The 11,991-nt window shown below is 50.5% G+C and overlaps 3 protein-coding genes across 3 annotated transcripts; 2 read left to right on the top strand and 1 right to left on the bottom strand.

Moving 5' to 3' along the window:
• Window positions 1-2,110: 2,110 nt before the first annotated feature.
• Window positions 2,111-3,457, top strand: DEU56DRAFT_723884 (uncharacterized protein; the record flags this gene model as incomplete). Its single annotated transcript, XM_041347793.1, has 5 exons — window positions 2,111-2,258; window positions 2,311-2,465; window positions 2,516-2,627; window positions 2,679-2,911; window positions 2,975-3,457. 5 exons carry the CDS (start codon window positions 2,111-2,113, stop codon window positions 3,455-3,457), a joined length of 1,131 nt encoding a protein of 376 aa, XP_041215340.1.
• Window positions 3,458-3,619: 162 nt separating this feature from the next.
• DEU56DRAFT_766737 (uncharacterized protein) lies at window positions 3,620-6,966 on the top strand. Its single transcript, XM_041351106.1, has 8 exons — window positions 3,620-3,731; window positions 3,789-4,105; window positions 4,162-4,322; window positions 4,377-4,388; window positions 4,451-4,578; window positions 4,643-5,034; window positions 5,090-5,179; window positions 5,235-6,966. Exons 1-8 carry the CDS (start codon window positions 3,707-3,709, stop codon window positions 6,798-6,800), a joined length of 2,691 nt encoding a protein of 896 aa, XP_041215339.1. The 5' UTR covers window positions 3,620-3,706; the 3' UTR covers window positions 6,801-6,966.
• DEU56DRAFT_766734 (uncharacterized protein) lies at window positions 6,967-11,393 on the bottom strand. Its single transcript, XM_041351105.1, has 12 exons — window positions 11,035-11,393; window positions 10,896-10,981; window positions 10,687-10,812; window positions 10,021-10,634; window positions 9,765-9,970; window positions 9,464-9,712; window positions 8,859-9,412; window positions 8,783-8,809; window positions 8,201-8,732; window positions 7,866-8,151; window positions 7,590-7,818; window positions 6,967-7,541 (listed from the first exon to the last, which is right to left on the bottom strand). Exons 1-12 carry the CDS (start codon window positions 11,333-11,335, stop codon window positions 7,071-7,073), a joined length of 3,681 nt encoding a protein of 1,226 aa, XP_041215338.1. The 5' UTR covers window positions 11,336-11,393; the 3' UTR covers window positions 6,967-7,070.
• Window positions 11,394-11,991: the final 598 nt, after the last annotated feature.

Below are 11,991 nucleotides of genomic sequence, written 5' to 3'. Positions count from 1 at the left end.
GGTGAATGCTGTGCCTTCTCACTACTTTCTGACAGCGCAACGCGCAAGCTATTCGTGACTTCCTGAGCTCACGTCCTGTAGCCGTGGATTGGTGGGCTGAAGCCGCACGCAGCGTTGATCCGGCAAATTTCAAAGACGAGGGGGTAGTCACGATGCTGAATGAACTGAGAAATTCCAAATGGTCCCCCTTGCCTCGAACCAATTCTTCTACCTCTGCCAGTACCAGCATTCATGTTCCTATGGCGATCGTTCCTTCGGAAACATCTGCGGCGACAGTTCAGCCTTTGCCCCCACCTGCGAATTCTCCGTCCGCTCAACAAACGCCAGCAGGTCTCGGTACAAAGGAAGCTTTCGTACGATACTTTCATGAAAGATTTCAGGTGGGTTCCCCTATACGCCACCGGTCTACCGAGCTTGACGATTTTATCATCCTCAGCGAGTTGACATGGACACGACCGTCGACTTCCTCATGAAAAATCTGCATTCCGTGCCTGAGGAGTGGCGGAAGTTGCTCATCGGCTCTCTAGCGCCTGAGCTGTTAATGGAATTTCGTGCTGTGACTCGTGCAAGGGCTTCAGCAGCTAGCAAAGCTCATCTGGATGCAAGTAGTGCTGCGGCGCCGGGTGCCTCCTCCGACCGTGTCCCGAACATCGCGCAGCAGAGTCAAACCACTGTTGCCGGCAAAGTTGTTGCACCTGTAACTACGCACACTACGTCAAAGTCATTTCCTGTACCCCCCAGACCGTCTGTTACCAAAAGCACACAGGCTACGTCCATCAGTGCACAACCTCCAAAGGCGTCGACTTCAAATCGCACTGCTGCAACTACTGTCGCTGCATTGGCCGCCAAGACAACCTCCGCACCTCAAGCACAGGTGTCCGTATCGACTACGCAGACGGCGCCTTCAGTACCCTCAATTCAGCCAGCCTCATCTACCACCACACAAACACAACCACTGGCCGGAACTAGTATAAATGGACAAGTGGCAGGCGGTGCTTATCGCCCATTCAATGTACCCCCTCCAATGAGTATACCAAGTGCCGGTGGCAAGGTTGCTCACTACGCGTATGATCGATATTTGAACCAATACGTGCGGACGCATATTCCGAATGAGCCCGCAGCGCCGTCAGGATTGAACGCGGGTGGATACTACCCTGCGTCAAAACCACATATCGTGGAGCAGCCGCTACCTCAGGGCATACCATTGTCCATGCAAGCCACAACTACCGTATCGATACCGCCTGCTACTCCGCCGCCACGGGAACGCAGTGGGACTGCCCGAGAGGCGCGCACACCGCAACAAGCCGATAGGTCGCGACTCGCAAAAGATATCCTACGGTCACTAGGACTCAACCCGCCACCCATCACGGCGGAAGAGGAGGATGAGGCTGACGAGGAAGTTGGTGTATCACTGGGAAATCTACCAGTAGCTGCAGAGCATCAGCAGGAGACATCACCATCTCGTGGCTTATCAGCTGAGTCCCTTCAGGAAGCCCCACAGGAAATTAGTCTCCTACAACCTCCTTCGAATGTTTTGATGGAGCAAGGAGAGCGGCCTCAAACACAAACACTGCAAAGTCATATCAAGGAAGCGATTGATGATGTCATCATGATGGATGATCAACCAAGTGCTACTGCCCCCGCAAATGGCACTGCTTCCCCAAAATCCCCACTACCTGCTACTACACCATGTCCGGCATCCACGTCCATGGATCAGGAGGAGTTAGCGCGTGGAGTTGATGGAATTTCGATAGCCACTGATGTGCACCGTCACGATCCTAGTCAAGAAGATGAGCACATCGACAGTCCAATATCATTCCCAGATCTGGAGGAGCCTCTACCTCCTGTGCCCGAACCTGCAGGCATATCATCTCCTGCCCCCAGCTTTAGAGCGCAATCGCACGAGCAGAGTGAGGACAATAGGAACGGGGCTATTCCGCTTTTCCTGCCGTCGCCGTCGGCATCACCTGCACCCTCGGACCACTCTGGTGTTCCACTTCCACCGGAGACGGACGATGAAGTTTTAATAGTAGACTCCATCCTACGTGGTGGTTCACCCTCCAAGAGCCGCGCAGATTCGGGTGTCTACGCGTTGGACGAGGAGCGTGGAATGACGCCACTACGAAGTGTAAAGAGGAAGAAAGGTCAAAGGGTCTATGTGTTGGTACCACTGCCTCCTCCTGAGCTTAGGAGGGCTATCAAGAAACGAAAACTGGAGGATCACGGCATAGTCTCTGGCTCAGAGGAAGAGGAAGAGTGTATGAGTTTGTTCCAGTTCGGGTGATTTTTTCTGGCTTATGTTCGTTGCAGCCAAATACAATGATTTCGAGCGAGCCCTCATCGCGGACTGCAGAGTCCGAATGGTTGAGAGACCCTGCCAATGGAATGGATGTGATGCTCTGATGAACAGCGGCGAGAACCTCTATTTGCATCTCAAATCGCACGCGCAAGAGATCAACTCTCAGGTAAGTGGATTCTCGATGGCAAGATCAGGTAACTCATCAACGATCTCCAGGGACCATATACATGCCGCTGGCAGTCGTGTCCTCGGAGATTCAAGTCGGCACCGGCTTTGGAGAAACACCTCCAGAAACATTCGTACTTCCCTCTGCCATGTCCTCTTGCAAGTGCGTGTGACCTGGTAGTCTCGCCTACTACATTCGATTGACCAGCTTTAGATTGTTCAGATGTTTTCGATAAACCAGTTGAGGCGATGGAACATGAAGTGCGCCACCAGCAACGAGAATCAATCAAGAAGTTGGAGATGAAACAGCCCCCGAAACCTCACGTGCCAAAAATACCTCCCAGGCTAGATCCTCCTCCCAACAGTCTACCATCGTATCGTGTGGAACCGAGATACATTCGCCAAGCTCACATCCCACCTCAACGCCACGCCGTGATTGGGCCATGGGTGAGTCTCATCAGAGACGCTAGGTATATCTGCGCTATATTGAGATTGACAATGATGATCAAGGTACTTCAACACATATTTAGCCCTGTCGAACAAAACCTGAGAAAGCAGAACGCGCCCATGCGACTCCGGTATCCGCGCCCGGACGCTCGCCCAGAAAACCTAGATAACTTGAGGGCAAGACCGGATGAATATGACTTCTTGGCATCACTGTCGACATCGCCAGCGCGAACGATCCGATTTGAAGATCTTGATTCCGGGGGTGTGTCACTGGCACTGCTTGACGGGCTCATGCTGTGGGATACAGATTCAAATAGTCATGCAGACAAATCGAATCCCGAAGGGGAGGCCTTTGATCCGATAAAAGACACGGTGATCAATGTGCCAGAGGGAAGTGCATCCAGTTCTGTAGCCATGGAAGGATCTGGCGATTTGCCAATGGGCGAGACGCCAACAAACACGATGGACGGGATGGATGGTAGTCACTGGACTACGGAGGGCGCCGTGGGGGAAGAAGAGGCTGTGGTAATGATGTTATGGGATTGATGTCGTTGTTAGTGCACACGCACGATCCTTGAGAAGGGCCTCAATCACTTGGTCGGATGACATTCATGTGGACCTAGTGCTGTTATATGTAATTGTGACGAGGAGTCGAAAATAATTTGTGAAAGCTGAGCATAAGCTTATTATAGTGAAAAATTCACTGGTGATGAGAAGCGTGATCGCAATCTGAAACCGAGTTCTAGGCGTCACTCTCAGCCGCGTTATCCTCCTTCGCACTCCCGCCTGTACATTATGATTGAGCCCATTGCAGCTCACGGTGAGCTCGACACAACGCTCTTCTCCAATTACATGGTCGTTGACAAGCCCACAACAGTTCCAACCTTTATTTCGTCTCGTTCTGCCGATGTTATCCTGTCCGATATTCGTCCTACTAAGTTAACACCCGACGCTCTCAACTCCATCAATGCCCTACTGGACGAGTTACTCTATAGCATACTTAATGCAGCTCGGTCGTTCAACACTTCCCGACTGAGGACCGCAATGCACAAAGTTCTACCAACCACCCTGGGCAAGGAGGCCATACTTGAGGCTGAGATGGAACTCAGGGCGTACTATCAGCGTACAGTTACCGCTGCAGGTTCGGGCTCATCGAGTGAGGATGGCGGTTTCAATGTGCAGTGGGCATTTGAGGTACGTTTTATGGCATTGTGTTACATTCACTCCAACCTCAACAGTACTGTGTACAGCTTTTGAGACTTAAATGCGAAGCATATTCAACTTTAAGCGACACAGACGAGAATTCAGATGCCGAAAATCGCCTTAAGGAACGTATGCTTGCGGATGGTGTTCCTCCTCCCAAGCAGGAAGTCCTTTCACCAGCCTCACTCTATCTAACCGCCATCATCGAGTAAGTACCCTCCGCTGTTATTCAGAGCTATTGACCTGATAACTTTCTCGTTAGGTCCATATGCGAGTGAGTCTTGTATTCTTTCGAATCTACTGCTGTTCCTGGTCCTGAGCTCGTCCGCGTGACAGGCACATTCTGTCAAATGTGGGACGTGTTGCGTCGCGAGATAGTAGCCGAGCGACAGCTAACTCTCAAGATTTATTCATCGCACTTTGCGAAGACAGTACGATATATGGTTTTTTCAAGAACATGAAGGGTTAGTTCATTTTTGTCCGAATACTTGTTCGGCACATTGATGACGTGTGTTTCATCGCTTCTAGTGTACGGACAAATTGAGACACTGTCAAAATTACCGAAACCGAGACGGAGTAAATCTTTCACCCGAGAAAAATTGTCGGGCGCGACATCCCCGGCGTCCTCTCGCGAGGGAGATGTGTCTCGAAAGGACAGCTCGCGCCCTCGCATGTCATCAGAGTCATCTAATATTGGACCCGCCACGGTTGTGGGCTCCAATTATCACTCTGCTAGATCATCAATCGACAAGGCACGCGCGATTAAAATATTTAGTGGCAACAGCAATAGAGGATCAAATGACCATCCAAATGGAACTGACTCTGTAATTGGTCATAGGAAGACAGATTCGTTAGTGAGCGCTCACGCGAAGCAATCCATCCATAGTGGGGACAGGTCTCCCATTTCGCCGACATTTTCCGTGCGACTTCCATTGCTTCTACATTATGGATGCGTTGACTCATAATGCGTTCTAGGAGGATCGATCACAAGAATTCGATGACATGATGCGATCAGGGTCAACCATGAAGGTATCGCTCACCCCGGATAGGCTGCGGACGATGGAGGTATATAAGGTTCCTTATCACGAAATTTTACGGATTGGTGATGATTGTTTGGTAGGCTCTTAACAAAGAGAAGGCACGCTTCAACGGAAGGAAGAGCTCCCTCCAATCCTCCCACAAGGACTCTACATCATCTGAAGTACTAGCTCCCACTGCGCCTGACCAGTCCAAGCGGACAACGAGACCATCCTTGCGGCACGTTGACTCTATACATGAAGACGACGAAATCCAGTCCATAGCGAAACCCCCTCCAACGTCACGCCCTCGACAGCTTAGTGCCGCTACTGCTTCAGGATTTAGTCCACCCTCTTCCACTCGCGCTCGCTCTGCCTCTTCCGCTGATCCCATGCTCAAGCCTACCGCATTTTCATCACCAAGGCTGCCGCATTCGAGCCTCGGTTCGTCTCTGAAGCTACCGAACTTGACACCAAGCAAGGTACATCAGAAACGAACAAAGCCCGTCCCTCAAGGATTGGACGTCTCCCAGTCACGACCTCCTCGTACTCACACCATCGCGAGACACCGAGAGTCACTTGATCTTGACGATGTCATGGGTGGTTCGGATAACGAGGAAGAGCTAGAGAAGCTGAAGAGTACGCCGTGCTATAATCCGCACAAAGGCATATCGGCAAGTGCAAGAGAGCTGATCGAATTTCTCGCCGAGGGCCCACCAGAACCTCCCGCGACTTCCCCCACCAATGCCAACTCAGGGTCTCTTTTGACGCCCAAAAAGACCGGTCGCCTGCAGCGCATGATTTCTAAAATCACCCTCAACGGTAATGAGAAGGTTCGTTCCGACAACGAGTCCGGCAAAAGCTCTCCCCGGAGGGCAGACGCTCCTACTACTCTTCTACCCAACAAGTCCTCGACGAATCTCAGCTCTCTTGCAAACAGACCCGTTCCACCTCGATATCCCACCGACTTGCCCTCTGCTACATCATCAGAGTCCCGTAGCTCTGTTGACAATGTACTCTCAGATCATCGGGCTCGGAAACAGTCCTTTTCACGCAAACCGGTGCCTCCATTCGGTCCTAAAACATCCTCACCAGACACTCTTGTCCCTACATTGGCTCCCGACATGGGTATCGAGGATGTTGGTTCCCTTGTACCTCCTGTGCCCGCCAGTTTTACCGTTCCAATCACTTCCAAACGTGTATTTGAGCATGATTCTATCAGCAAACGTGGTTCTGGTGAGACTAGTTCATCGACCGTAGCCCGCGTGGAAGCCCCTGCGCGTTCGAGCTCAGAGTCAAAGGCGCCCACGGTGCAAGGACCAGAACGTTCTTCCTCCAGAGTTGTCCTTTCACACCTTGCCAAACGTCCAGCCCAGTTACCCCCCACTACATCTTCACCATCCATCCCGCCAACTGTCATCGATCATGCTCGTGATATGCGACGAACGCTTTCACATGCAACAAGCGCAACCGAATGTCGTCTACTTATAGATATCTTCTTAACTCGGGCTGGTTTGGTTGCTGATTCGCCAGAGCTTCAAGCTCTAGTCCCCGCCCCGCTAACACCCGAGTCTGCTGCGAAGGAGTCACAGATGGAGAATGCCATTGTTGAGTTGTTGCTGGGCGGCGACCAAGAGTCTTTAGACCCGCCAGTCCAGGTTGCACCATAATCCACGCAAGCCTCATACCCCGTTTTACGATTCGAAGTTACTATGGATACAGTCTAATGATACCCACGTCTCTGTTCACTCGATCTTCCATGTAGATCTAACAACTACTCATTTCTATCGATTCTCGTTATCGTTATTAGTGTCACTGAGCTGACAGTCGGCCTTTCGTTCACTTAGTATCCCTAATGTTATTAACGATGGTCTATGTATGGTTTTTGAGCCACAAAAACTATAGCATGGATGTTAACGAGCACTAGATGACAACCGTTGTCATCGTACTTCCAATGAAACGGCGATGCCCATGGCAGCCAGCTCGGCGCAAAGATAGCGGAACACATAGGGAACCGCTACAACATCGAGATCACTGCCTTTTGACGAACTGCGCAGCACATTCGATGACGGTAGAGCCACCTTCACGCCTGGTAACGGACTTCGATCTGGATTCTGTCCGGTAGCCAGAGCCTGACGAGCTCGTTTGTCCTCTTCCTCTGCAACTGCTCGGCATACTCTGCAGTACTCTCCGCCTGGACCAGTTGCTTTCATCTCGCCTGCAGATGACTCACCCAAGCTTATATCATCGTAACCAAGGGATATGAGACTGCCACAGGTCCGACAGACCCATGCAGTGGAGTAGTCTGAACAATTCATTAGCCGGTCCTGGAGAAGGAACGATGTCCCATGAGCGATCAGAGCATCGCGTTCCATCTCCCCAAATCGGATGCCGCCAGCACGTTTGCGGCCCTGTGCAGGTGATCAGCAAACAAACGGGGCATATAATGACTTCCCTACCTTGACTGGCTGACGTGTTACAGGGTCAACCGGGCCTGTGGTCCTGACCTGGAATTTGTCTAGAACCATGTGCCGCAGACGTTGGTAGTAAACAACGCCGAAGTAAATGTCTGCCGCGAATTCTTGCCCCGTGATGCCCGAGTACATGGGCTCGTTACCGTAGTAATTATAACCAGCTGCTAATAGTTGTTCGCCAAAGTAATCGATCGCTCTATCTTCTTCAGAGAATCTGGATGCTATCAGCTGGCGTCGTCAACAAGAGCAGTGATAATTTACTGGAAAGGAGTCGCATCTTGTGCCAGTCCGTGCATGGCGCCGGCCTTCCCAGCCATGCTCTCCACTAACATGCCGATGGTCATGCGACTCGGAAACGCATGTGGATTGATGATAACATCAGGCTGCATTCCGCTCTCCGAGAAGGGCATGTCAACAGTGGGCCATTTTTGCGAGCATACACCCTTCTGACCATGACGAGACGAAAATTTATCTCCAATGACGGGAGAACGAGTTATACGGAAAGCGACATGCAATTTTTGCAACTCCGTGTCTCCAGCATCACCACCTTAAGTTCCGTTAGCAGCTACCCGTATGAATCAGTGCCAAGACCATACCTAACAAGCGCACTTCATCCACGATTCCTTGCTCATCGCCCTTGTACTTGACGAACCTCGTGCGCCCAGTGGTCTCATCGATGTAAGCGGCTATAGGATCCCCAGAATCCAATTTTGTGCCAACGTACGGCAGGCCATCCTTATCCAAAAAATGACAACAAGTATGCTGTCCATCGCCTTCGGCCGTTCGAATATCGTGACCAAGACCAAAGTGCAACGTAGGGGATGCTGATGATTTAGCGGCCCCTCGCATTTCCTTCAGATCGATTATCTGAGATTTGTAGACCGTTCCATAGCCAAAACCCCGTTCGTGTGCGGATTTGTTCAAGATCATGGCGTCCTCCATATCGTAACCGGTGTAAGAAATGACAGCAACGATGGCATTAGTACCGTTTGGGAACGAGTCCATGGCGTAAGTGTTGTGTAAATGTGGTCGAACAACAGGAGTTTGGCCGGTCTGTAACCGGTAGAGCTTGTTGTCCGTTCTGTGTTGTAGGGCGGTAGACGGGGTACCCATTGTTTGTTTACCCATCTTGAGACACAGTCAAGTTGGGGTGATAATTCTCGTAGGCTGAAACTTACCTGACACTGATAGATATTTCTGGGACTCTGCACAGCAATTAAGTAGTGGCCCGCAGAGCTTGTTTGGGTGCATTACCTGATTGAAATCTGAGAACGGCGTCAAATTAGCCAAGATGGACAAGAAATTTGTCGGCGCATGTTCTACGTGTGTTGAAACACCTGGCTCAACTTCGTCGGGTTTGATTGCGATGTTCATGTACACCTGTTCAAATGATCCAACTTGGTCGCCCTTTCCGTTGGCGAGAAACTTCACAGGGCGCATCATCCTCGCTCGGGTAGAAAATAGGAATAAGCCAGGGTACTGTCCACCTTTCGATTCGTGAACAAAACCGATCTCCAGATCAAGGGGAACCTTGTGTCGACCTTCGGTTTTCCATATCCGTAGATTAGTGGCAAGCTGCTGAGCAACCGATTGTCTTGCCCAGCCAATCACGCGCCCATCAAGTTGAACGCAAAGGTTTTTTCGGCCATCTATTGAAGATGAGAAGGCCTGTGTCATGCCGTGAGCTGCCAGGAGTGCGGGGATCTCAGCGACGACAAGAGGTGCCGTGACAATGCGGCACGTCCTCGAAAGATGATTGAGCAGACCACATGGGGCACCATCAGGTGTGTGCACTGGGCATAGGAAACCTGGATACGTTGTTAGCACACAGCCAAACTGAGTTAAACGCGTTGCTTTACCCCAAGCTTCTGGTAATAGCTTTCGAACAGTTGTTGTCTTGAGTTCGGCGAAGAAGGCACCACGATGAATGCATCTAAAGTGGCTTATATACCTCATCCAATTAAGTTTTTCGGCAACAATGGTAAACCCTGATGCCTGTTGCAAATCAAGACCCGACGGTGAGACCAGATTTCCAGTAGCCAAGAAATTCGACATCTTGGAACCGATATCCCAGTTCACTTTATTGATAACCTTCATAATATATCGTTCTATGATTATCATCAGTTGATAGCGGGGTCGATGCGAGGCTTTTGTACGCACTGTCAAGAAAATCAACTGGTGGTTCCTCCTTCCTGACGTCTGTTGCAATCTGGTTTCTCACTTGGTTGAGTGCTTCTTCCAGGCGTTCCTTAATGATCATGCCATACAAGAAACCAGGGAGCAGTACTTCTTGGTGCTGTGGCGAATCTGGGTTATCCGCGCAGCACGAGGAGGATACCAGACTGTACAGCTTTCGCAGCATGAATCTGCATGTAGACGTCAGCATCTATCAAGAAACAGCGAAACAGCTACGAACACTAGCATCCGGAATTTGTCGCGAGCGGATTCAAGATGCACCAGAACCATCTTTTGGATCAACCAAGCCCCAAGAGCTTGGTTCGTCCAGTCCTCGGGCATGCCAAGAACAACTCGGAATTTATCACCCAAGTACTCAAGACACTGATCACCAGTGTACAAGTTATACATCTTGAAACTACGCAGAAGAAGCTCGACGCGGTCCGTTAAAAATGTGTTTTCGTAATCCTGCATCATGACATGGTCAAAAATCTCCCTGTCGGAAGCGCCGATGAGAGCCTTGAGGATAAGCATGATCGGTATCACATATTCTTGTTTTCTCCAGCTGAATCGTAGCATTGCGCTTCCGTTTGAGAGATAGTGGAGAGTATTGGTAACGCTGGATTGATCGGGTCGAACGCACCGAATTTGTACTGCATATTGCGTATACGAAGGGCCACGGTTGGCGAAAGACGGGCGAAGCAGAGAAGTGACATGATTTCGACGAGGAAGAATCAGATAGCGAATTAACCGTTCGTTCCCATTGATGATGAAGTAACCACCGAACTCTTCTGGCTCTTCATGTCGCCGCACAAGTTCTGCAGAAGGTAAATTACGAAGATTGCACCGAACAGACTAGCAATAGCGGTCAAATCATCATCTAAACGCACACATAATGGGTGCTTACCCGAACCATAATCGGAACTAGACCACAGTCCCGCATTACATATTGATCGGGAGTGATGTTTCCATTAATGCTCCAGCAGACCTTTGCTTGCATACGTCCCCGATATGAGGTCAAGCGCTCACGAGCCTATCATGTGCGTCAGCTCTAGAACATCCACCATCCACCCTGTAGGGCTGGGGTTTAGGTTACGTTCGACGGAAGCAACTTACCTCTGTAGGAAATACCTTGCGCTCAGTGCTCCACGTGTCTCTGTCTGGAACTCTAGGAGGAGCTATAGATACCTCTTCTATCCATACTGTTTCATTCGATGAATACTGTATGCAAATGGGAGCCAGATGTACAACTCACTGCTCATTCGATTGCCCCAACCATGCTGACCACTCTCTGTCCCGAGCTCGCCGCTGCCATCAAACACGACGCGTTCACCTATGTCCTTCAGACCTAAAGACAATAGTCCTCGACCATCTCCGTCTCCCTTTGGCAGACCAGAATCATCGAAGAGAGCATTGAAGGATTCGATATGAGGTGTGACAAACTCATTAAGGATCGGATATGTTGAGCCTGTTTTGGGTGGATTTTTGAAGGACTCTTCGCGCTGGATGGTGCTAAAAGTAGGCTGCCGCCTTGATTTTTGCGAGCCGTCCGGCATAATGTCCAAACCACTTCCCCTGGCTATTCTGCACCTTCACCCCTTGCCAATTTTTTTGGCTGAATAAGGTTAGTTATTGCCGTGAGATATACTTTCCACATGTGTACATGTCGGACTCTGGATATTCTAATCTCCGCCTCCTACTCCTGATGTCGACGGCACCAGTGACAAACGACTGCAGGTTTTTCATCAGACATGTTCGGGGGTAACACAGTGCAATCTTCCTGGGCAAATCCTCAACAGAACCAGAATCAACAGCAGAGCGGTTCTGCTTTTGGTCAGCCTAGCGGCTTCGGAGCCGGAGCAGGTAAGCAAGTCATTTTCCTGTACAACGTTTTACGCACCTATTAATCCCCGAACAGGTTTTGGATCAACAGCTGGTGCTTTTGGTCAGCCTCAGCAACCACAGGCCAACCCAATGTTTGGCAATTTGGCGAACCCAAGCACGGCAACTTCAGCCTTTGGTGTGTCCTATCGCGTTCTAATTGCATTCCTTATGCCTGAATCACGTTCGACGCAGGCGCATTTGCCCAGAATCCTCCACAACCAGCTGCGGGTACCTCAGCATTCGGAGCTCCAAAGCCTGCCACGGGCTTATTTGGAGGGGGAGGTACCTCGGCCTTTGGAAGTGGCGGTAATACCTTTGGCTCAACAGC

This window comes from Suillus clintonianus (genome assembly GCF_016758775.1).
Source record: "Suillus clintonianus strain FC179 chromosome Unknown DEU56scaffold_2, whole genome shotgun sequence".
NCBI lineage: Eukaryota > Fungi > Basidiomycota > Agaricomycetes > Boletales > Suillaceae > Suillus > Suillus clintonianus.
Note: the sequence above shows the minus strand (reverse complement) of the source record. Positions and strands in the feature narration are given on the sequence as shown.

Bases quoted from the DNA above. Each gene is read 5' to 3' on its own strand.
- DEU56DRAFT_766734 (XM_041351105.1), bottom strand. From the start codon at position 11,335: ATGCCGGACGGCTCGCAAAAATCAAGGCGGCAGCCTACTTTTAGCACC. The intron at 10,982-11,034 runs GTGAGTTGTACA...CGAATGAAACAG, and splicing joins TTGGGGCAATCGAATGAGCA to TATGGATAGAAGAGGTATCT. The intron at 8,733-8,782 runs GTAAGTTTCAGC...CTGTGTCTCAAG, and splicing joins GAAATATCTATCAGTGTCAG to ATGGGTAAACAAACAATGGG.
- DEU56DRAFT_766737 (XM_041351106.1), top strand. From the start codon at position 3,707: ATGATTGAGCCCATTGCAGCTCACG. The intron at 3,732-3,788 runs GTGAGCTCGACA...AGCCCACAACAG, and splicing joins TGAGCCCATTGCAGCTCACG to TTCCAACCTTTATTTCGTCT. The intron at 4,579-4,642 runs GTTAGTTCATTT...CATCGCTTCTAG, and splicing joins TTTTTTCAAGAACATGAAGG to TGTACGGACAAATTGAGACA.